The sequence below is a fragment of the Diadema setosum genome, chromosome 4 (assembly GCF_964275005.1).
Source record: "Diadema setosum chromosome 4, eeDiaSeto1, whole genome shotgun sequence".
Lineage (NCBI taxonomy): Eukaryota > Metazoa > Echinodermata > Echinoidea > Diadematoida > Diadematidae > Diadema > Diadema setosum.
The window spans coordinates 34,515,738-34,541,701 of NC_092688.1; the positions used below are offsets into that span (position 1 = coordinate 34,515,738).

Genomic DNA, 25,964 nt, shown 5'->3' on the forward strand with positions numbered 1-25,964 from the left:
GCCCAAAGACAGAATCCATAAATGACATGCGCAGAGGATCCAAAATCAGCGTGGTATAACTACAGAACACTAACACAATATACATTCGGTTTGGTACTTGCTATTCACAGCGTAATTGCGCAGCCTGCATGATCATATCGCACGAACTGGTCGGCGTTGTGCTGTCTGTTAGACGAGGCAGCATATTATTTTGCTTGCCAAATTCACATCTCTTGAGTGTTGCCACTGTCTTACCTATAGGATACCGTTTCCCGACTACACGTCAGATTTGTGCGGACTTGGTTTGAAATTTGAAATTGGTTTGAAAATTGAGTTTCTCATGTAAGTATCGTTGTTCCGAAAGTTCATTATTCCTAAACGATTCTCTCAAGTTTTGCACAACGTGTCTCCGAAAATGAAATACAGGGTTTGTAATTATTCCCAGGGGTCGTTTCTCCATATCTTAGATAAGGTTCTTTTGTCAGATATTCAATGATGTCTCTTGATTGAACAATTATTTGAAGCACGTTGATCTGAAAACAAACCTAGTTGTCCTTTATTAGGGAGATTGATGAACATCTTATTTTCATTTTACTACCATAGTGAATTGGCACTTGCCTTACCTCATAAAGAAAGCAGGGGGAATGATATTACCTTTAAAGTATGTCATCATAGCAAGTCAAGGGAAGTTTTTTTTTTCATTAAAAGCAATGAGGGCTTACGGAATTCTCTTTATATTTTCTTTTTAAAGTTGTCCTGCAGTATTATTGTAGTCTTTTCATCCAGCGATGGCCAAGGGGGGGGGGGGGGCGAAAATTGAATAAAGATAGTTATGGAATTATCATTGATTATCACTTTTGTAAACTGGCCTGTTTTGAGACGCCGATGACTACTCTGACTTAGATAAGTTAAAATGTTTCAAGAAAGGTATGAGGACATCACTTCAATCTACACACCAGAAATCAGTAATGACAGAATCCACCTAAAAATTTTAGACACAAGGAGTACCGGTGCAGAATTTTCAAATCAATAACTGACAATCCTCATGCTTAGATTTCATATTCAAATTCGACACCTTCAGATGCATCTCTGCACCTCGTGAGATTACAAGATGTTGTATTCCAATCAAATCTTCTTCTGACGGCCATTGTTGTTTTACTAGTGAGCCTGCGGAGAAGACATCTTGATTTACCAAGAATGGATCGGATGATGGGACTCAGTACCTCTGCCCTAACTCTGGTCATCCTTCTGTCTCAATATGCTACCTGGAGTGGTGCGTGTTGCAAGAGTTATTTTCTTAGTTTCCTCTCGACTTAGGACTTGATGGTCGTGATTATGACGTAATGTGTTAATTTGGTATTCAGTGGCTGTTCTAGAAAGCTTGATTGACACAGAATGAATAGTATGTTCATTTTTTTTACCTACTGTTAGTGACGTATTTATGACGCAAATTTTACGTTAATTTTGCCATGTATTCTTCTCGTCATATTGACAACGTATTACTGACGTAAGATCTGCGTTGCTTTGCGACGTATTTATGAAGTCATGAAAACGACGTATTCGTAACGTCAAATTTACTTTGTTTGCGTCGAATTCTTGACGTCATATGAGCGACGTATAAATAACGTGAAATTTTCGTTAATTTGCGACGTATTTATGACATCATCTAAGCGACGTACAAAAGACATAAAATTTACGTCCGTTTTGAGAGTTTTCCTCACGTCGTATTAACTACGTATAACTGACGTAAAATTTACGTTGCTTTTGAACATATTTATGATGTTATATTAGCGACTAATTGATAATGTAAAGTTTAAATCAGTTTTGCGACGTACTTATTACGTCATATAATTCACGTTTTACAGACGTAAAATTGAAGTCAGTTTGGGACATATTTATGACGTCATATTAACAGCGTATAATGAGGTCAAATCTACGTGGCTTTTTTAGGTGTTTATCACGTTATACTACGACGTATTCCCTCATGCTAGACACGTCAGAATGACATCAATTTTACGTCATTATATGCCGTCTTTTTGGCATAGATAATCAAAGAAGATAGATGCCATTTAGACGTTTCAAGCTGACGTCAAAAAGTCGAATTTCTGCTCAAATGGAAGACATCTGAAAGACGTCATATTTGTGACGTCTTTCTGACGTCTGGGCGATGGGTAGTCATACATAGACGTCACAAAGACGTGTAAATTGCTGATTTGAAGGCAAGATCTGACGTCAAAAAGTCTTTGACCGAAAAAATCTCGTAAAAATGCATTTTTGCTCAAATGGAAGTTATCCAAAAGACGTCATATTTGGTGGTCATATAAGTTACGTTCAGACGATAGGCCCTAACCTCGAGATTAGGAAACCTCGAGGTTAACCTCTTGCCCTAAACTACGACGTGCGTCCACACGACGAATCTTAACCTCGAGGTTATGAAACCTTGGGGTTAAGCTCCTGCCCCTTTGAGTACGTTGATTTTTGTGTCCACACGGTGTTTAACTACAAGTAGGACCCCCGCGGCTCGTGGTTAGTAGCGCTAACCATAACATTTCTCGTGGCTCTTAACATCGAGCTAACCTCGAGGTAAGCTAACTACGAGTGCGTCTTCACGGTCCCTAACTACAAGCTCTAACCTCGAGGTTTCCTAACCTCGAGGTTTCCTAACCTCGAGGTTAAGGCTTGTCGTCTGAACGTAACTATAGAGAGTTCTTAATGAGCTGCAAATTACCATTTCATAGACAAGATGTCACGTCGGAATAGCGTCGTAGACACGTCGTTTACACTTCAATTCATGCCTTTTTTACGTATATTAGTAAAGAAAAAAACATGGACGTATTAAAGAAGCCTTTTTGACGAAAATAAACAAAGAAAATGAATGTGATTTCAATGTGATCGCTAGGCTAAGTAGTATTTCATTACAAGACCTAATAAAACTGTGAGTAACTCAACGTACAACCATGATACGAATCTAACCTACCTTACTCCTAATGCCCTAAATCATATATCTACGTCTACCACCTATTCCTATGTACTTGTAGTTGCAAGACTGATGTATCACTCTTTCATATACGAGCAAAAAGTTGCAATGTTTTATAACATGGTTACTAAACTAGGTCACAATATAGGCTGAATTGAAACATAAAATATGTGTTCATAACACGAGTTGAAAGTTTGAATAACGTTACAATAGAGTGTACCATTTCTGACAAGTTTATTGTTATGACCAGAAAGCTTACTTTTTCACACGTGAACAACGAATCAAGGACCAGCTCTGATCTCGCTTTCATTTTCTTTCAGAATAAAATCTTGATTATTATTTTTTTTTTTTTTTGATTTAGCATGCTCAAGACTTTTGTAAGAAACAAAATACTGGACACCCACCACAGCCAAAACACACAAGGACATAAACACACAAACACAACACCCACACGAACACACACACACACACACACACACACACACACACACACACACCAAGTGCATGGAACGTGCAATCATTGCGCTGTCAGGCGCCCGTCGAGTTTTCGGTACAAAGAAAATACAAAGAAACAAACAGAGCTGCGACATTGCCCATGTTACATTCCGTACTTTTGTCCAGGCTTGTATGGAGTTAGAACATTATATGACTGAAATATCATCATTAAAATGTGCAGTGGTATGTCAGTTTCCTATTAATGTATATTATAAAACTCGTCAGTAGCGTTTGTAACTGATGTGATGCTCGATGCTCCAACTTAATGAAAAGACCTTGAATTTGGCTAATATCGGGTAAAGTAGCTTTCTTTTCGTTATTTATCATTAAATAAATAGAATTATCTTTCGCCAAATGACAACACATAATAAAATGATCTTTTCACATCGCTTCAACAAATGTGTGTATTACTTGAAAATCGGAACTGTGCATGGGTTGCATTTTTTTTTTCACACGGTAGACATATAGTTCTGCTAATACAATAAAGTCCATAAGGGTGAAGTGCTATATCACAGCTCCATTATCTCATCACTTTCTATGTGTATTCACAATTCTTTTGTGTGTGTTTAAGTACGGTACTGCACGACTTCCACACGAGAAATCATGCATGACTTCCTTGAGTGTCAGTTGACGACAAACGGTATGAATACATTTATACTCATGAACCTATTATACTGGAAATCTGATGTCAATAACAGCTATATTTGGAACTTGGCTTCTGATGGTTTCTGTATTGGTCATGAATTTCCATAAAAAGGGACGAGTATAATTATGCATGCAATACTTATCATGTACAATATTTTTGTAAGTGTATCTTAATACATAGCAATAAGACACGATGATTGTCCCATTATTCATTTTGTACTATTTTGTAAGATGTTTGAAATGTTACGCAGCTATACTCAATCTGTAATCGGGTATGAATGATGAAATCGAAATTGTTTTTTTCTTTAAACAATTTAAAAGAGAATCTAATATTATTTGGACAATAGTGGAAATAGATAAAAAGACATCAAAATAATCATGAAGTTAAAACTGAACAAGTTACAGTTGTTAGATCAATTTTCATTATTATATAGAAATGACAGGACTTTTACTAGTCTTGTGACTTGTCGTAACGACGTCAAATGAAGTCATATGAATCGTTACTGTATCACTCACAAATAATCACAAGATTGAATCTAATATGCAAAAACTAGTGAAAATAAGGAAAAGCATTAATAATTACAGTATTCATGTTTGGTTTAAACTTAGTCTGTGTCAGAAATTGTAAATTTTATTCTTATCTTATTCGAACTAATCCCAACTTGTGTTATGGAGTCATATTTTCATATTCAATTGGGCTTCTCACAAAATCGTGGCCTAGTTTAGTAACCATGTCATGAAGTATTACAAATTTCTGGCCGTATATATAGAAAAGCGATACATTATTCCAGTGACTAGAAATAGGTTGTAGGCATAGGTGTAGGTAGAAAGAGTTTAGGACTTAAAGAGTAGATATAGGTAAGATTCGTAGGATTGTACCTGAAGATGCCGACACCTTCATTAAATCTTGTAATTAACATAGTAATTAATCTATCTCGGCTTAAAGATGACGTTAGACAGACGTCTTTTTTGTTTGGTTCTTTCCGTCAAAAAGACGTCTTAAGACTTTTTTGTATCAATTTACATAAAACTGACGTGTTAACGACTTGTTTATGACGTTATTCTGACGTAATATTTTGTCTCTCAAGTAATAATGTAAACGTCACTACGTCTTTGTATGATCATCTACACGTCAGACAGACATCACAAATCACAAATATGACGTCATTTTGACGTCTTCCATTTGAACGAAGATACGACATTTTGACGTTAGTCTCAGACGTGTTAATACATATATACATATATATATATATATATATATATATATATATATATATATATATATATATATATATGTCATTGATCTTAATTTAGCCTTCACTTTAGGAATCATTTTTATTACAGATTGAATCAAGGCTGAAGCCAAAATGTTTCCATGATGTTTGTTTATGTTGAAGCTTGTAGTTTTACATAAGCATTGCTATTTAAAACAAGAAAAAAAGCAGACAATCGACGATTTTCCATATAAGACGCTACCTCTGGTAAGGTATCTGATGTCTGATATGTGGTTTTAACATGCAAGAAAAGGCTCTGCGTTTGGAAATGTATCTAGAAAAAAATAGATGTGCTTTCAAAAATCACCCATTGATTGTTTTGTATTCCTAAGGTATTAGTTTCTGCATTGATAAGACATGAATGAAATCTTAGATGTTGAATTGTTGTAATTGGTACAATTGTAATTGCACACTTTTTCAGAGAATGGCTCAAATACGCCTCCGGACTTGGCAATACGGCTCCGAAAATACAAGCCAATCCATGATTGCTTTTCGGCATTCCAGCCACTAGAAAAGCAGACACTTTTTTATACTTGTGACATATCCATCGTTAACGTTTTGTTATAGGTGCTACGTGTCCGGCCCCATCAGTGGACCATTCTTTGGTAGCCTACGACAACGAGCAGCAGACATACGACAGCGAAACTCGGCTGACGTTGGAGTGTAAATTCTCCGACAAGAGCATCGAGGTCTTCTGCAACGGAACTACCGGACAGTGGGAAGCTGGTTCCCTATCCAATGCAGACAGAGAATTCCAGTGTCCAGCGAATCCTGGTAAAGACTATTCAATTCAATACCATTCGATTCAATTCATTTCAATTCACAGGTTTTTTTTTTCCATGTATAGTTTCAAACCAGATTTGCTACATTATCCATACTGGGGGGGGGGGGGGATTAAGGGGCCTGTTCTAAAAAAGAGAGTTTGTATGTTGTGGACAATGTATTCGTACAATCAAATTAAAAAAAAGAATACAACAAGGAAAATATAAAGTAATTCACAACAAGATATACATTGATTAAAGGATAAACAGGACACACACGCATATATATATATATATATATATACATATATATATATATATATTTATTTATTTATTTTCCTGAACCATACACCTTCCCACATTTTAACCCTTTACCATCTATCCCTATATCCCCTGCCCCGGTGCTACTCATCTATCATAAAGAGAAATGCTATGTCTTGTTCCCTCATCCTCTATATATCCTATTTCTGATCTTCTGTAATCCTGTCTCTCCGCAAGTCTTTCCCTCTGTCTGTCTGTCTGTCTGTCTCTCTCTCTCTCTCTGTCTCCAATTTCTCGTTGTTGTGAGTAGAGAAGATCTCATATTTTCTCACCATCCGTGAAAATGTCTTTTTATGAATTTTTCACTTCCTGTTTGCTTCAGTCTTTGCTACTCTCTTTCTTATCCTTTTCCTATTTCCCGCCTTTTGTTTTTCAAATTACTACATCCTTTACACAAGAGTAACAAGCATGCGGATGCGCTCTTCAAACCGATCTGTGTAGTCGATACCCTTTTGAATTGTCCTCCTTTTGTATTCATAACATACAGAAGCACTTCTTACGGTAATATTTGAGTGTGTATCATTTGAAATGAGTCTTGGAGGATTTAGATTTACAAAAAAAAATCTCTTTCCAAGCTTTAGTCTGTCCACATTTTGTTTCTAAGGTGACGACAAAAATGTAGGGCCTTGTGGTAAATTTCTGCTATACATATTTCCTCAGATGTACCTCTTTTGAAATCTCAAATTTTCAAGTTGCAGAAATGTGACATCTCATTCTCAGATTCTCTCTTTCAGCATTAGAAAATAAAACGGTAGTGATATCTTCAGGCACTCTCATTATCTTCTTTGAATACATAGAACCTTCAGCTTGAATAAGGTAAAACTTTTCAACATTACGTCACTGGTTGAAAATGTCGGATACAGATGCACCTGAGGCAGGAGGGGTCGATTCGGCCCTCTCCTGGTTTTACCTTTTGATCTCCCGGAACGTCCAACAAAGAAACTTTTTTTTTTAATGCTCCTACAGTATCTCCAGCGACCAGTTCATACTGTTCGCCCCCCCCCCCCCCCGCCCACGTAAACGCTTCCGCGGCGACGTACGAGCTGAAGAAGAAGGTTTATGCAGCAGGTGAGCAGCTGACGATTAAGTACAAGTACTCGAAGCAGCGGTCAGACGTTTTCTGCGACGGAGATACGGGCATCTGGAAATCATAGAATCATACAGTGTTATTAGACAAAATCAGTATCTATGAAGGTGGTAAATACATTCTCGTATGTACAATGAAACACCAACGTTGAAACATCGATTAGTTATTGCTAATGATACGGCAACCGCCTCAACGTGAATGATGGAAAACGATATTCTGAAATACTAATGTGTAGTTTTGTGAAATTTCGACCAGCCCTGGATCCACACTGTGGCAAGCCGGACGTGGATTCATCCATCGCCACCTACAACGTACACAAGGACATCTACGCGGACGGCAGTCGAATAACAGTCAGTTGTAAGTACTCCTCGGACAGCACTGATATGTATTGCGACGGCGACAACGGCGTGTGGAGATTTTCGACACGGTTCAGGTTAATGTTCACGTGTCCCACTGGTGAGTACTACAATATCCTTCTCTGACAGTGTGTTTGTCTATCTGTTACCTGCATTGTTGTTGAATCCTTCACCAATAACATGTTTTCATAAGTATGTTTAATTTCAGTTCAAATTAATTTCGATTTTGCTTTCATATTTTCAGTTTAATCTAATTTCAATATTGCATATTTTCAAATAAACTGTATGAATAACAAATTTATGCATCAATCATACATGGCACATTATACCATCCACACTTCTTTTTCATCATGAATAATCACAGAGCAAATAATCTGGACCAAAAATTGTCAATTTGACAGAACAGATTTACGATTACTCTTTACAGAATGTTCTGTTGAACTCACATTCTTACAAAGTACCTGGGTTAGGGGCAAAACTGAAACATAGATTTGAGAGAGCAAGTGTTGTCTTAATGTCTTTGTTTTTCCCATTAAAAAGTCATATCAGAGCCATAAAAGTAACAAAATAATATAGACACATGCCCATAAGTCTGTACCACACACACACACACACACACACACAAACACAAATACAAACTCTCTTTTGTTTATTTCAACACACCCATACCCACTCGCGTGCGCGCGCACACACACACACACCGACACACACACGAATTTTCCGTACAGCTATTTATACGCATAAGTGACACTTGAGCAGAATTCTTCTAATTTGGTGCGACCACTAGTAACATAGCGAGTAACTGAACAATATTTCTATGGCCTCTTTTACAGTGTCTCCAGCGACCAGTTCATACTGTTCGCCACACTGTTTGTGTTGGCGTGATAGCATCATCTTATATCATCAAAAACAAAACTGAAACAAAGTATTCACCAAGTTTATTTCGGCACACAAATTTTCGAGCGATTCTCAAGCGTTGATACTGAGAGAACAATAACAATAGGCCTAACTGCAAATTGTTATTGTACTCTCATTTTCGACATTTGAGAATCGCTTGAAAATTTGTGTGCCAAAGTAAATCGAAAGTGATAGCTTATGTTTGTCATTCTTGTGATTTAGAACTGAGTTAATGCTCTCAGATTCTGCTTTCAAGAACAAAGACCCTCTTTTTAATGTGCATTACATGTAGACATTGTAATGCTTATAACATTATGCACGCATTATGAATTTATACTTTGTCTGCAATTAGAGAAGACATTGTAGCATAATTGCTTTCCCTGCATACATCAGGATGGCTCCCAGGCTCGCCGCGACCCTGTTCTCCACCAAATTTGGACTCCGATCAGGTAGCCTTAATGGGTACACCCCTTGCCTCCTATTCACCTGGCTCTCATGTTACCCTGGAATGCAAGTACACTGGAAAAAACCTCACTGTTCAATGTGAAAGAAACGGCGGATGGACCAGCTTCTACTGCCCGAAAGATCCAGGTAAGTATAACCACGAGTTCGAGATCGTGAATGATACAGGGAACTGGTGTGGTTCATCCCTTTGACCACGGTCACGTGGCAGCATTTTGACCAATCACACATTGGTATCTATATAGGTCATGGAAGGATAGATTATTTTGGTCTAGGGTGTAGGTTAAGAATATTTTCATGATTACGGAAATCGCATTGGCTTACTTTCTTTTCGAGACGTTCACATAAACTGTCTGGTAGAAAATCATTAAGCAGTTTGGAGATGAACATTAATGCTTGTTTTTTCTAACTATCAATTAGACAGTCAACTTTAAATGTACTTTATAATGTTTGGCGGTTGAAACGATTATCAACTTGCAACACGATTCTCAGCGCCCTGTTTTGTATCATCTGCAATCGTCTTAAGTGCACTGAATTGAGTACAACAACAGTCAAAGTGACTGTGGATTAAAGTGTGGTAATGCGTAAGAGCAGTTGCTTTCTCAATAAAATCCCTTGTCCTTCAGAGTAGATAAAGATTGCGTACGGCCTTAAGTCTTACACTTTCGATTTGCTGAGACCAAGTTAGATTACAATCAATAATGACACCGAGGTATTTACATTGATAAACTCTTTCGAGTTCTGTATGAACTAATACATACAGTAAAATTGCTAAGGGGTCTAAATCTTTTTTTTTTTTAAACCTAAGATCATGTAATTACATTTTTTGTACATTTAATATCACATGGTTATGCGAAAACCAATTAGCCATCAACGAAAGATCATTGTTCAATACGTGTTGTAGTTCGGGGGGGGGGAGGTTGATGCAAAATACATTGTACACACAGATGTCATCCGCAAAAATAGACAGGCAACACTTTTCAATAACTTTTGCGAGTTCATTTAAGAACAATAAGAGGGGGCCCAATACGCTGCCTTGCGGCCGTTGCGGGACACCACAATGCACAAATGATCTGGATGATTTGTCAATTGACCACGCTTATCTGTCTCCTTGAAATTGACTGAACCATCTGGTCAAATTCTCATCAAAACCATAATAAACTCCTTTTTTTTTAGTAGAATGTCGTGCGAAATTAGATCAAACTCCTTTTCAAGATGCAATGAGATGAAACCAACAACATAACATTTGTCTATGCACACACAAGGTCGTCAATGGCATTGATTACAGCAGTTAAAGTGGAATGTTTTGATCGAAAATCGTTTTTGTTGTGAACATTAAAAGAAAAACGATTTTCTGTTGAATACGCAGTGACCTGCTGAAACACTATTTTTTCCAATACCTTAGAAAGCAAAGGTAGAACAGAAATTGGCCTGTAATTGGTTACATTGGTTGGGCCACCCTCTTTATAAAGTGGCGTGATACGTGCTAATTTCCATGTACTTGGTACCACACCTTTCATCAGAGATAAATTGATAAAAAAGGCGGCAACATACGACTTACTGAAATATTTGAGGGCTTGTGCCGAAAGGGTGGGTTGGGTGGTGGCGCGTCGCGTTAATGGGAACACCACCCTTCGCCCAAACCCCCCCCCCCCCCCCCGCCCGGTTTTGCCGAAAGGGTGCGTTGGGAGCGTTGGGTCGCATCGTGTTGACTGGAACCCCACCCTTCGTCCAAAGCCCCCCCCCCCCCTCTTTATTTCTGCCGAAAGGGTGCGTTGGTACTTTTTCTCATGTAATATTAAAAGACGAGTTTTGAATGTATATTTAACCTTCAAACAACGATTTCAAAGAGGCTATCGTCCGGATCGGCTTACACTCTATTACCACTTGGTCTACAGCCAGTTGGTCTAATAGACTGTTCAATATCAGTTGGTCTAATAACCAGTTGGTCTAGTCATAATTTTGTCCAATTACTGTTTGGTTTAATTGTTATTTGGTTTAATCACTATTTGTTCTACAGTCAATTCGTCCAATAATAGCCATTTGGTCTATTTTTGGTCTAACACCAATTGTGACCGTGCACCTCAAAACGAACATAAAGTCGCACACACTGATTTTGCGTGAGGACTGAAAATAAGTGAAATGGGTCAACCTAGCCGAACTTGACTTTTTCATATTTTCTGAAAGAGCGGGTCTTCTTTTACATTATGCTAGAATTTGGTATCATAAAACGGGCAGGAAAGTGTGTTTTTTAGCAGTTTATCTCGAACATTTTTGGTAGAATAGTGTGATTAGGTGTCTTTAGAATCCTTTTTTTCATTTCTGAAAAACCTTGTCCGCACTCTTCACTTTGAACTCTAATAACTTTTGAAAGGATACTGCTACTGCTTTGAAAGTTAGCATTAATTATGGACAGAATGTGTTAATGAGGCATACTTCAGTTTAATCTGATAATCACTTCATTGTTGTTACTCTGGTGGTTTACTTCCTGTTTTTTGTCCCATTCATCACACAGCCATCACGGTTTGGTAAAGATTAAGCGCTTGAATAGACACTGTACTTCAGAGCCTCTTTTCTCAGTTCACACTTTTCCTGAGTTTGTGCTTTCTTTCCAATATTTAGATAGGTTAGGAGAGTCCATTCGATTTGAGTTATACATCATTTTAAAGCTTAAAGTCTGCTCTTTCAGAATCTGGTCTTAACTAAAAATTCATGTCTGGCGACTTTTTGTTTATTTTGAGGTGCAGGGTCACAATTTATATCATCAAATACCGATTTGGTCTATTATGAGTTGGTCTAATTCCATTTCGTCTAATCATCAAATGGTCTAAAATAAAACCAAATTTGTCCAATATAAATTTGGTGTACACATCATTAATTTTGGTCCATTGCCCAGTTGGTCTAGCCTCTGTCTATCATCATTTAGTCTAATAACCATTGATCTTATTGTCATTTGGTGTAATAGCCAGCCTCCTGGTCTAATCAGGTACCATTGGTCCAATCATCGTTTCGTCTATATGACCAACTGGGCTACAATGTATTTTTTTTTTTTTGGGGGGGGGGCCTTTTTCTACGACTACGGACTACCCTCTGACCCTGCATTGAGGGAGAAAACAGATGTTCATACACATGAAATAAGATCAGGGTAAAATTTAGGGTCCCTCGCCCCTCCCCCATGGTGCCAGACCAACTGGCCGTAGACCAAGTGCATGGTAACGGTGCAAACCGATCCGGACGATAGCCTCTTTGAAATCGTTGTTTGAAGGTTAAATATAAATTCAAAACTCGTCTTTTAATATTACATGAGAAAAAGTACCAACGCACCCTTTCGGCAAAACCGGGGGGGGGGGGGGATCTTTGGACGAAGGGTGGGGTTCCAGTCAAAGCGACGCGACCCAACGCTCCCAACGCACTCTTTCGGCAAAACCGGGGGGGGGGGGGGCTTTGGACGAAGGGTGGTGTTCCCAGTAACTCGACGCGCCACCACCCAACCCACCCTTTCGGCACAAGCCCTCAAATATTTCAGTAAGTCGTATGTTGCACAAGCCATATTTGAGTAGGCTTGCAGGAATATGATCAAGACTAGATGCCTCGTTCAAATGTATTGCATTGACATGCTTTAGAATATCTTGTTCTGAGATCTCCTGATAAGTAAAAACAGACGATGCTTTTTCCATGAATTCAATGTTATTAATATCTGTTCGACTGGACTTACTTGTGAAAATCACGGAGAGAACAGTCTCGTGACTCATCCGAGTCACTTCTTCTGCTCTGTCTGGCTGGCGAGCTTTCATCCGTGGAGGGTGAATGGGCGATGTTACTGCCTTTGTCGGTACGTCGAGGAATTTTGCGGATGATCGATTTGTATGTTTGTCAAACGTTGTGTCGGAGTCCCCCTTCCCTGTTGAGTGAAGGATTTTCCGCAGCACAACTTCACGGACTCCTCTTTCAAACCATCTGGTTTCCTTGTCGATGATGTCAACCTCTTTGTCCTCGAAGTGATGCCCCGTGTTCATCAGTTGGGTTAACACAGCCGACTCGTCCCCAGCTAGTTATGATCCGGATCTGCGATGTTGGTAGAGACGTTTGTGGAGAGGCTGTTCGGTTTCACCGATGTAATTGTCTTTTGCAGGCCTTTCCTTGACATGGTATCCCATACACGTTTGTATTCAGTTTTGTCTTTGGGATGTACCTGTCTCTGTCGAAGAGTGTTGGCAGGTTTGAAGTACACAGGAATCTGGTAGGAGCTAAAAATCCATTGAATTTTCTCTGACAGTCCTTGGCAGTATGGGACCGAAACTCCTTTGCCTCGTTGCTGGGTTGTGCTACTTGAAGCCCTGTCTCTGACGTCACGTTTGAAGGGTGAAGGGCTTTCTCAGTGCTCCAGTTTCTGTATCCGCAGTTTTTCAAGACGGAGCGCAGGTGTTGGTGTTCCTTTTCCTTTGTCTCTTCAGAAGAAGGGAGGTAGGATGCTCTGTGAAACAGAGTTCTGACAACTCCAAGTTTGTGGATAAATGGATGGTGAGAGTCAAACAAGAAGTATACTGGTCTGTGTGTGCAGGTTTGCGGTAAACTGAAGAACACAAAGTGCCGTCCTTGTTGACCGTGATCGTGCAGTCAAAGAAGGGGAAATTGTTGTCCTTGAAGTTCTCCTTGGTGAACGAACTTGATGAAAGGGTCACAGTTGTTTATTGGCTGAAAGAAACTGTGCAGTTCAGCAGACTGCATCTTGACCCATGTATCGTCAACGTACCTGTATCCGTGAGAGGTACCTGTATCTGTGAGAGGGCCCTGTTCCATTGAGTCTAGAGCTGATATCTCAAGACTAGTGTTCCATGTTCAGGTTGGCCAGAACTGGAGATACGGGTGAGTCCATGGCACAGCCATGCTTCTGTTTGAAGAAGGCACCATTATACACAAAATACGTTGTGGATAAACACAGCTCTAACAGGTGACAAATTTGATCCGGGCTCAGTTTGGTCCTTTGATGGAGACTTGTGTCACTTCTCAGGCGTTCTCTTACTACTTAAATGACCTTGTCGAGAGGTACACTCGTGAACAGTGCAGACACGTCAAAGGAGGCAATGGTCTCATTCTCCTCAACCTTAATGTCTCACACTTTCTCGATGAAGTCCCTTGAGTTTTGGATGTGATATTCTGACAAACCAAGTAATGAACTCAAGATGGATTTTAGTTGTTTTGCGATGTTGTAGGTGACACTATTGATACTGCTGACGATGGGTCTGAGGGGTGTATCCGTCATATGAATCTTTGGGAGTCGATGTAACCACCCTTCTCTAGTTGTTGTAGACATTCAAGTGCACGCTTCTTGAAGGCTGCTGACGGATCTCGTTTGAGCCGTTCATAGGTGTTGTTGTCGCTGAACAGACTAGATGTTAACTTTCTAACCATAGTCATTCTTGTTCAAAACAACGGTACATTTGCCTTTGTCTGCTGGTTATATGACAATATCCTTATCCTTTGAAAGTTGATGTAGGGCCTTCCTTTTTTCTTTGGATATAGTGAATGTTGGAGGTTTGGCGCAAGAAAAACAAGCCGGCACCTCAGCTCTCACTTCCTTGGCTGTAGTCTAGTCGACCTTGTTAGACCTAATAACCGATTCCGTTGCAGTTATGTAGTCTACGTATGGCACAGAGTGGGGGAGACAGCAAAATTAAGCCCCGAGCTAACACCGAAATTTCTGATTTGTTGAGCTGGTTATCTGAACAGTTTGTCACCCACACGTCTGTTTGAGAATGGAAATCACGGTTCAACTTACGGTTCCTCCCGTTTGTGTCGGTATCTGCTGAGCGTTGCACTCCGCCTTTCTGAGTTAGAAGTCGGGTGTACTTACGTTGTTGGCGAGCTTTAGAGCGATCATTTTGGCTAAGCTGCACGTTTTGTGTGAACTTCGATACTCTCTCGAAAACGTCAGCTGGTAATCGTGTACTAGTATGTAACTGCTGGCGTCACTTGTTCCGTAAAATGTCGATTGTTAAGTTATAGTTTAGTCTGCGCCATTAAAAGAACATTGTTCGGAAATGGATAACCAGTCACAATAGTTAAGGTTTAAGCAAACTTTATTATGCTCACGCAACACAAACTGCCGGCCGAAAGGGGCGAAGGTTGTACAACAATATAACATACATCTCAAACACTGCCCGGAAGAGGGCAGTATAACACACTGGCGCGATCACTTTCTTCTTTCTGTCTTCTTCTACATAACACAATGGAAAACCCTTGGCTATGGAATAATCATGCACATTCAATATGCCAAGAATTAGTGTGGAATTAAACCAATCAAACTTCTGACTAATGATGTGGATAGCTAGACCACATTACGAACACTCAATGATTTGATAACATTAATACAAACATTATCCCCATATAGACACAGTCTCTAGAAACTTGTATGGACTGACTGACAACCAACTAATATGAAACACCAATACACTATGATAAGCACTGCTATACATATACAGTACTTACTTACTGGATCAACAATCAGAATCATACCCATACAAAAATACCAATAACCTATGCTATACATGTATAACCTCATACATACCCTGTACAACGTCTTCTACCAATCATAAAACAACACTTAATAAAACAAACTACTTTGCGGTGTAAATGAAACAAAATATTTCACAATGTCAACTATCAAATATAATACAAACACATGTAGCTACCTCACTTTCTACCTTTTCTCACAATATGAAACACTACTACTGTAGGCCTACGTAAGTACCATGATCTCCCCACTCTCATTCACTCTTTTGTTACAACACAGCACATACAGCTGTAATCACTTTTCTTCTACATATACTGGGATTTGGAACGAGTGTACATAAACACTACACTATAGCTGTCTTTCCTCTACAGTCTTAAAGCACATACACACCACACACAATGTTGTTACATTAGAACCAAATAGACATCAACATAGGCCCTAAAAGCGCAGAGGCAAAAATCCCTAGATAAATCAAATGAAACCAACATGGCATTGAAAACAGCAATGTGGTGTGTTCATAATAATGCCTGAGACATGTATTCAAATCGGTATGAGTAAGACACGCATGAGAATGAAAGCCGCTGAGAATAGCCACCCATCTGATGTAGCAATTTCAAAACCTTAATGTCATCATTAACTTATCATGTGAGTTATTACTACAACCCTTTGGCATATACCAAACGAAACAACTGACAACGATACATCCAGTAAAAGATGTACTGTATATGAAAACAAATTACAATATACATTTGTATCAGAAAAACGCAGAGATCAAATACACCTGTACGGTGTATTATACTTTTGAAAACATACTCAAACTTCCGAAACATATTTTGTCCTTCAAGTGTATAAAAAACGGACTCCGACATTGACGTCACTCCATACAATATGACCTGACACATGATTCTTACATATCAAAAAGGGGAAGAATGAGCTACGTGAAATCCATCAAAACTACATTGTATATGCCATGTACAATGTGTAACCATACATATCATGTAAACTTCATATAATTACAAATTATCATCATACGTACATTTATCTTTTCTTTATCAATAAACCTGTTACTGATATTCTACCCTTGCATGTGCAACAACAACAACAAAAATCAAACGAGCATCATACATACGTATGTAAAAATCTCACCTCTCCTACATGTGTGCAATATGTATTTAACATAAGACATAGGAAATGACTTAAAGAATCATACACACTGGGCAAACTGAAAGGCAAAAACACAAACATAAAAATGCTGACTTACACTTGAGTTGCTGTCAAAACCATCATGTGTATGCTACATACATAAAACGGTAAACATGTTATTCAGATTTGCACAACTTGCTATGTGCAAGTCAACTGGCTGCTAACATGATGTATACTACAACATGTACTTGCATCCAGTAACAATATACGTGCACTGTCTCCGTACATTACATGAATCAGAATCGATGCAAAACACTTTAGACCAGAACAAAAATATTAGCAACTTTGTAATATAGTATGCTCAACAAAAAAAAAAAATGCATGCTGTGCATAGATTTCATACAATCACAAAAACAAACAAACAAAAATGAACCCGAGTTTTATATCTCAGAGTGCCAAAATATCAAAAGTTGCAGAACTATACACAATTCACACAAACTTCACCCATTGTAAGAAGAAATTCCAATGTAACTAACATAATTATCAACTAAAGCTTACAATATTACCTTGCAAATAAAACATAACAGATCACAAACTTATACATCGCACTTTTTTTTTGTCTCACTTCTAAGCACTAATTTCACATGTACATTATACATAATGATGAAAAATAGCCGATAACCTTAAAGATCCTGCATTATTTAATTAACAACAATCCATTTATCCTATTACATGTATACACAAATATATTGGCTTAACAAACTTATAAAAAATGAAGCAGGCATGTGGCACACAATTCAATTCACAAGTCAAAGTCCAGGAACATCCAGTAGCTGAGGTAAAAAATGGGGGTTATCAGTTATCAGGGAGCTTCTGAATATACAGTCAATGTCTGGAGGACGGCCAGGAGGGGGTCCTACATGCAAGCCCGTGGAGTGACCTGGTTGAGGAGTAGGAGCAATGTCTGAGGTTGGAGACATCACAAATGTGCAGAGCTGGACACGAGGAGCAGTACTCTTCCCACGCCGTGGAACGTGAGATGTATCTCCAGGAGTGGAGGCACTGGTGAAGGCACGGGGTCCTCTGGATGCATCTGGGGGGCGCCCAGGAGGTTCGTTGATCTCGATAGTGCGAGGATGGTCTGGGGGGCCACTGCGTCGATAAGGAGTGCTGATGCTACTAACACTGATATTGAGAACATCCACAGGAAGCTCATCAGTGGGTGAGGGACACTGGTTTACATCTGAAGATGGCTGGCATGCTGGCAAGCCAGAGCGATGACGAGGTGTGGTTAGGGCACCAGAGGAATCATCATTGGTGACATCAGGGATGGTGCGATTCATCTCAGGGGTGGGAATGATGGCTAGCTCCGACTGAGCTAGACACTGACGTGCAGCCTCAGCATCCTGGGAATGAGGGTGTAGGCCTATGCCTTGGTGGTGACCGTTGCTGGCTGGTGAAGGTGCGGTCACATCATCAGAGATAGATGAAGGCGAGTTGTACCGGGGAAGGCTGAGAGACATCGGAGGCGTGCGGGAAAGACGAATGTCTACCTCTGGTGTAGGATCAGGACCATAGGTGTACGAAGGTCCATCACCAAATGTTATACTGCGCTTTGCGGGACGGATGGTAATGTCGTGCAACACTATGAACGGAATGCCTGCCTCAATTATAACATCCGTAGAGTCAACAACTAACCCTTCAAAGAGAAATGCCTTTCCATCTCTGTAAAGTGTGAGACACGTCCCTCCAACAACTGCATACGGTGAAGAATGATCAACTGGATAAGCCTCAGAAGAGTCCGAAAAAACACCTCCGAGACGCTTGAACACTGAATAGCCAATGAGGTTCTGTGGCGAACCACTGGCAAGAGTAACCCGGATAGTCTGCTGACCATGGTCAAGGTCAATGTAGGGAGACATACAAGCCTTTTCAGGCAACACTGAGGGACTAGCTACTGGAGACTGCAGTGGCAACTGGTCAACCCGGAAGTGGAACTCATCCGACTCCGATGAGCCACTATCATAGCAAAAGGAATTGTCGTGAACCCCTATTGACCAGTCTAAATCTGACATACCCTTTGCATCTCCAAGACTACTGTCTGGATCAGCAACACATACCCTAGTAGACAAGCAGACAATATCTGTAGCCAAAGCACTGTCATTAAGATCATCACAACATTCATCAACTTCGGAGAAATCACATTCTGACTCTAGCTCATTATAATCATCCAGATGACTGTCATATGGACACAGGGAATTAGAGTAGCCAAGGATGGAAGCCGCTTGGCGAGCACACGTAATGATATCTCTTTCATGCTCGGGCAGGAATGAGCAATCACTGATGTGATGCTGGTTTTGACGATTGGTAACGAGAAATATTGGGCAACTGTGAACTTTATGTCTAACGGTAGAACGACTGGACTTAATAACACTAAAACTACTCATACACATAGGGACAGGAAGAACAGTACTGCTACATGTACTGGGACTGACTGCATCATACCGAGTAGCATGCAATACTCTATCAACATGGGGACAAGGTTGGTTTGGGTCCCCGAAGGGCTCATCACAACTGTCATAACTTTCATCATCATAATCGTCACAGAAATCATCATATAATCAAGACCGACATAATCATCTTCGGTCATCCATTCATTTCTGCTTTCATTTCTTTTGATTTGAATTGGCTCATAATCATAACCACGGTAAGGTACCTGGTACATTGTACTTCTGGTTACAATACTGGTAGGGGCGGCCTCTCTCTCGGGCCTGGGTGCGAGGTCGTTGCCTCAAAAGGGGAAAGGGAACAGCCATTCAAGGGCTACGTATGGGACTACAGCAGATGCGAGCAAACCATAACTACCTGTCACGACACGTTTTTGCCGACCAACTGGCTGCCATATCATGCATAAAATCCATCGGTAATGAGGGAAGAGTAGAGTACTTGATCCCATGTAGCTACCACCACGCCATTAAAAGAACATTGTTCGGAGATGGATAACCAGTCACAATAGTTAAGGTTTAAGCAAACTTTATTATGCTCACGCAACACAAACTGCCGGCCGAAAGGGGCGAAGGTTGTACAACAACAATACAACATACATCTCAAACACTGCCCGTAAGAGGGCAGTATAAACACACTGGCGCTGATCCTCTCGTTCAGAAGTCCGCGTTGTGATTTGTTGACGATGCAGTTGGCGCGAAACCCTTTCACTGGCGGTCTAATCCATATAAGCTGCGCGATATGATGTCCGAATGTAGGCAGCGTAGATTAAACCGAAGATGGTTACGATAGTCGGCTACTTTCTTCGACGTCTTTGCATAATCTCGCACAAGCAATAGGCAATCCTTGCCGGAACGAGTCTCAATATATCGATGAAGATTTTGATTCATCCAGGTAGTATGCTAAAAGCATGTTGATTAAATCTGTTCGACTGGAATAACTTGTGAAAATCACGTTGATGAAAATCACGTTGGTGTCAACAAACAAGCCGGTGATCCGAAAATTCCTCGACGTACAACCAATAAAGGCAGTAACATCGCCCATTCACCCATATGCTCTCCAGCCAGATAGAGCTGAAGAAGTGACTCTGACGAGTCACCTCTCCGTTATTTTCACAAGTAAGTCCAGTCGAACAGATTTAATTTACACGCTTTAGCATAATACCTGGATGAACCAAAATCTACACCGGTATATTTGTTTGCAATACTTTTGAAATGGTCATTCAAATGAGATGCAATATTTCTATAGATATCCACTGACATCTTTACCTGAACAACCAAGTTATGAATAGAAGTATTCCCCTCTTTTTGTTCGGCAAAACACAACGCAAAGATTTCCACATAGCGGAGGAGTTACCTTTGTTACCGATCATTTTAGAGATGTATAATCGTTTGGCCGTCCTTTTCATGGTTGTAACTCTATTTCGAAGCTTTTATACAATTCGTCATATCCCAATAAAGCTCAGAACAAGACTTTTTTGCTTGATTTTTCATCTGGTCCCTTTTCTCGAATTTTACTTCGTACATCATTATTCGTCCATGGTGTTTCCTTTTGTCTGACTCGCGTTATCCGAAGTGGAACATGCTTGTCGAGAATGGAATTGAATTAAGAGACCCAAAGTTCGTAGGCTTTTTCTACATCTTCTTTCCGCAAGCACGTCACTCCATGACACCTGCTGTAAGTCTCTAATGAATTCGTCTTGACGTAACTTCGTAACACTTCGGCTGACTACATATTTATGGTTACCTGGCGATGATTTGGTATAACCCCGCGTAGCCATGACCACAAAGTGATCGCTTAAACTCAGGGTATTACATCACATAATGATTATTTTCTCATGATTTGAGGAAAACAGGACATCAATTACCGTTGAGGTTTTGGATGTAGTCCTAATAGGCAATTCAACAATTTTTTTTCAGCTCGTGCTATTTACAATAAACGTGTGGTGCGATGTACTGATGACACTTTTTTAAGATCACAATTCATGTCAAACCCCAAAAACATAATCAATGCTCTGGGTTTTAATATTCTCTAATTTTTTTTTTTCATCAAACATATCGATATGAGAATATGGGGTCTATAGTAATAAAGCACATGATATGGCTTTGTTTTGGTGGACAAATTTCGATGCGTAATAACCAACCGATAACTCCATTTACCATCAAATATATCCTGTCTCTTTTTGTATATCGCAGACTCATGAATATATACTCAGATACCTCCACCGTTTCTGTTTCTGTCCATTCTGATGCTTGCATATCCTTCGATAGAAATTTCATCATCCTTAATAGATTGGTCTAGTCTTGTTTCAGAAAGACACAACACATGGATTTCATTTGTTTTCACTATGTGCGTTATTTCATCATTTTTTTTCAAAAGAGAAAATATATTCAAATGTGCAATATTAAGACCAGGATGAGAGTTTATATACTCTGAAATATAACTTCAGATTTTTGTTGGCTGATACATCCATCTGGAGACATTTTAATAAAAAGTTTCATGACTGACGCTTACATGTTCATCGTCATTGTCATTCCACTTAATCTATATTTTGAGGCAGTTCATTCATTAAATATGCATTGTACATCCAATCTACATCAGAATTGAAAAGTTCATGAGAAGCTCCTGAGCAGCGAAAGTGTGCCCATTTTAAACAGAAGACACAAGTATGCCTTTCTGGTTAGACCTGACTGACTTTTCACATGATGTACACTGATTTCAACGGTTTGTAAAACTATACAGTTAGGATTAATGAAAGAAATATAGAATCATACACTTTTACTAGACAAAATCAGTATCTATGAAGGTGCTACAAACAATACATTTTAGTCTGTGCAATTGCACATCAACGTTGAAACATCGACTAGTTATTGCTAATGATACGGCAACTGTCTTAACGTGAATGATGAAACACGAAATTCTGAAATACTAATGTGTACTTTTGTGAAATTTCGACCAGCCATGGATCCACACTGTGGCAAGCCGGACGTGGATTCATCCGTCGCCACCTACAATGTACACAAGAACATCTATGCCGACGGCACTCAAATAACAGTGAGTTGCAAGTACTCCTCGAGCAGCGCTGATATTTATTGCGACGGCGACACCGGCGAGTGGACATTTTCGTCATGGCTCACGTACCAACTTCTATGTCCCACTGGTGAGTATTACAATGTCCTTCTCTGACAGTGTGTTTGTCTATCTGTTATCGGCATTATTGTTGAATCGTTCATCAATAAGATGTTTTCATAAGTATGTATAGTTTCAGTTCAATTTAATTTTGATTTTGCTTTCATATTTTCAGTATCATCTAATTTCGATGTTGCTTTCATATTTTCAAATAAATATCTGTATAAATAGCAAATTCATGCATCAATCATACATGGCACATTATACCATCCAAACTTTTTTTTATTCAGCATAAATCATCACAGAGCAAATAATCTCGACCATAAATACTCAATTTGGCTGACATCGTCTCTCCTTCTTGCATTTGATCTGCTCTGTACTATGTTGCGGAGCTGCCGAAACCAGCACAGGGTTTCTGATAGGTTAGGCTCCGTCATGTCCACCTCTATACCGTAAGGTGGGACGAGATCGCGACACTCCACTACAGAGTGTGATGGGCCATCTGTTCTGAGTGACCGCATGGATAGGATGCTTGAGGGATGGGATTCCGGCCCTGGATACAATTGACATTAAATCAAGTGACCAGATCGTCTTCTCAGGTGGCCGAGTGTTACTCAGGCTCTCCCGTGTGAGTGAAGATGGGCTGGCGGGGGTTGGGGTGGTATCTGGTGTGATAGTATATAGGATGACCGTGTCCAGCTTTTGCCATTCGTTCTTCCACTATCCGATTGTGTTAGATCGGAGTGAGAAAGGGTTGCTACACGCCCACTGAAAGGACGTCAAGAGCAAAGACTATATAGTGTCCAACGGGTTTCATCTTCCTAGATTCAGGTGTAAAGTAGTTTTGGGGGGTCTTTGATGGTCTTCTTCACTATCTAATGAGCGTGTTTTTGTTCTTCTGTGTAGAGATGGTAGGGAAAATGAGAGTACAGGTATTTAGGGTGCCAACTTAACTGGTGTACAACGGAGGCAGCCTTTGATGATCCTAATTTTGTCACTGAGGGTTACATCCAGCTTTGTTGGTACGCACGCTCCTGCTATAGAAAGGCACTATAATGCTGCATCACCGTCAGCCTGCTGCAGGACTGCGTAGAGGGTTGTTCCTGGATGAGATTTTTGAACGGAGTGACTTTTGGTATTGTTCTTAAGTGACCTGGCTTTTTTGTTTCTTATTTTTTTTGCTCCAATGAATTTCAAAACAGGACAACAAATGAAAGCACAATATCTCGAATCATTTCATTGACATAATCTGTTTGGATCCTGCCTGTTCTGCATCGTAACAACACATGTTTTCTACTCTTTAATTGATATTTGGTGTTGTTTTTAATGTGTGCTCTATTCCTGTTTCAGTTTCGCTACCCTGATTTTTCTTTTCAGGTGTCTCTACAAACCATGCAGATGACTCTACAGACCCTGCAGGTGGATCATTTAACCCCGGTCTTTTCGCAGCGTTCGTAGGAGCGCTTGTGCTGGCGTGTATTTCTGGAGCCATTCGCTAGTAAGAATGCCTTCATTGCTGGTCCCTTTTTAGTCTTTAAAACTAACTCCAAAATGCAAAAAAAAAGGGGGGGGGGTAAGAATTTATACTAAACTTTTCTTTTCTTCTTTCATGATTAAAAATTTTGATGGGAATAATAATGAATGTCACTCTATATCTTAAAGACTTTAGTTTTTCCAAAATGTTCTGAAACTATGCTTTTCATTAAATCTTAATTTTTAAATACAAATCCAAGGTGCTTGAAAGGTTATTTGTTTATCGACCAGCCAGAGTATGTCTAAATTCTACGCACAACAGCGATTGGGGCATAAGTCACTATTGAATAAAGGGGTGCACGTCACGAGACCGACACCAACGAGTCATACAGCCCACAAGTTATACAGCTCACAAGTCATACAGCCCACGAGTCATACAGCTCACAAGTCATACAGCCCACCAGTTATACAGCCCATGAGTTTGACACTGAGTAAATAAAGCCCACGAGTTCGACATCAAGTAAAATAAGCCCAGGAGTTCGACATCAAGTAAAATAAGCCCAGGAGTTATACGGCTCACGAGACCGACACTACGCACAAAAGGCTCATGAGACCGACAGTATTAAAGCAAACAAAGCCCACGAGACCGACACTACACTTAAAAGGTCCACGAGACCGACGCTACGCATACAAGGCTCACGAAACCTACATGACGCAAAACAGGTTCACTAGACCGACACTAAGCAAAGAAGGCCCACGAGACCGACAGGATGAACAGCGCCACCTATAGATCAATAAATTGTATAGGGTGTCCTGATAATAGCATAGGAAGATTTGAGAGATGGAAAAGAAGAGTTGCCATCTCCGGCAGGGTGTTACCCCATCAGTTGCCACCCCTCCCCCCCCCCCCCCCCTCCCCGAAATGATCAGGATCTTTAATTGCGTTTACATGGGTGTGTGTTTGTGAAAAAAAAAATGAACAAAGTACAGTAAAAGTGTGTAACAGATCTTTCCACAATAAACCTGCGAGGGTGTTGATTTAGTATTAATCAAAAATAAAAAATAACATTTAAGGTGGCGTTAGGGATTCGGAAAAAAAACCCTGATGCATCCATGAAAACAGCTATTGTATTTCACGATAAAATGTACTGTTCGGAGGAGAATAACACAAGCCACAAAATTGAGGTGAATCCCTGCGATATAAAACGTTTTAATCATTACAATTGAGTATATGAATATAAGAACGACCCAAGTCCAATTTTTGGCCAAATTTAGTTTGACATGGGAAATTGTAGCTTATGCATGGACTCATCTTGTGTATAAATGATAAATCCTAATTACCCCCGGAAGTGCCTGAAATAAATGAGTTAAATCTTATATGAATGTAAACATGAAGGACTTGGGTCGTTCTTACATTCATATTATAGCGCCCTCTCTCGTCCTTCTCTCATCTCTACAGCAGATTATCATGTATATGAATCAAAGAACGACCCAAGTCCATATGAATCAAAGAACGACCCAAGTCCATCACACAAAATGGCCTCTCCACAATTAATGTAAATGTTAATCGTCATAATAATATATGTTCTAAATTGTATATACAATGTTGCCTTCCCATCACAGTTAAATAGAATATTATTGGACAATTAAAAAAAAATATGAAGTTTTTTTAAGTTTACTTGAAATGGTCATCCATGGACTTGGGTCGTTCTTATATTCATATACTCAATTACATTATAGTTACAGAGAAAATTAATAATATAATTCACAGTACAATATATAATATATACATATGATGCAGAGGGCCGCCGTTATAAGCCGTGCTTGAACAGACGGACAGCCAGAGTTAAATTACCATTTTTTATTGTAGTACTTGAACACTAATACAGATGGGCCATGTTAAAGTGCGCGTAAATCCAGTTTTATACAATTACTTGGTAAACAGG

The 25,964-nt window shown here is 39.6% G+C and overlaps 1 protein-coding gene across 1 annotated transcript in view; it reads left to right on the plus strand.

Moving 5' to 3' along the window:
- The first annotated feature begins 1,176 nt into the window (after nucleotides 1-1,176).
- The window catches only part of LOC140227811 (uncharacterized), a 37,125-nt gene continuing 12,337 nt past the window's right edge, over nucleotides 1,177-25,964 (plus strand). The window contains exons 1-6 of the mRNA XM_072308206.1: nucleotides 1,177-1,252; nucleotides 5,938-6,144; nucleotides 7,795-7,986; nucleotides 9,198-9,383; nucleotides 22,376-22,576; nucleotides 23,073-23,213. Coding sequence (XP_072164307.1) covers nucleotides 1,177-1,252; nucleotides 5,938-6,144; nucleotides 7,795-7,986; nucleotides 9,198-9,383; nucleotides 22,376-22,576; nucleotides 23,073-23,213 — 1,003 coding nt within the window. The remainder of the gene's footprint in view (nucleotides 1,253-5,937; nucleotides 6,145-7,794; nucleotides 7,987-9,197; nucleotides 9,384-22,375; nucleotides 22,577-23,072; nucleotides 23,214-25,964) is intronic.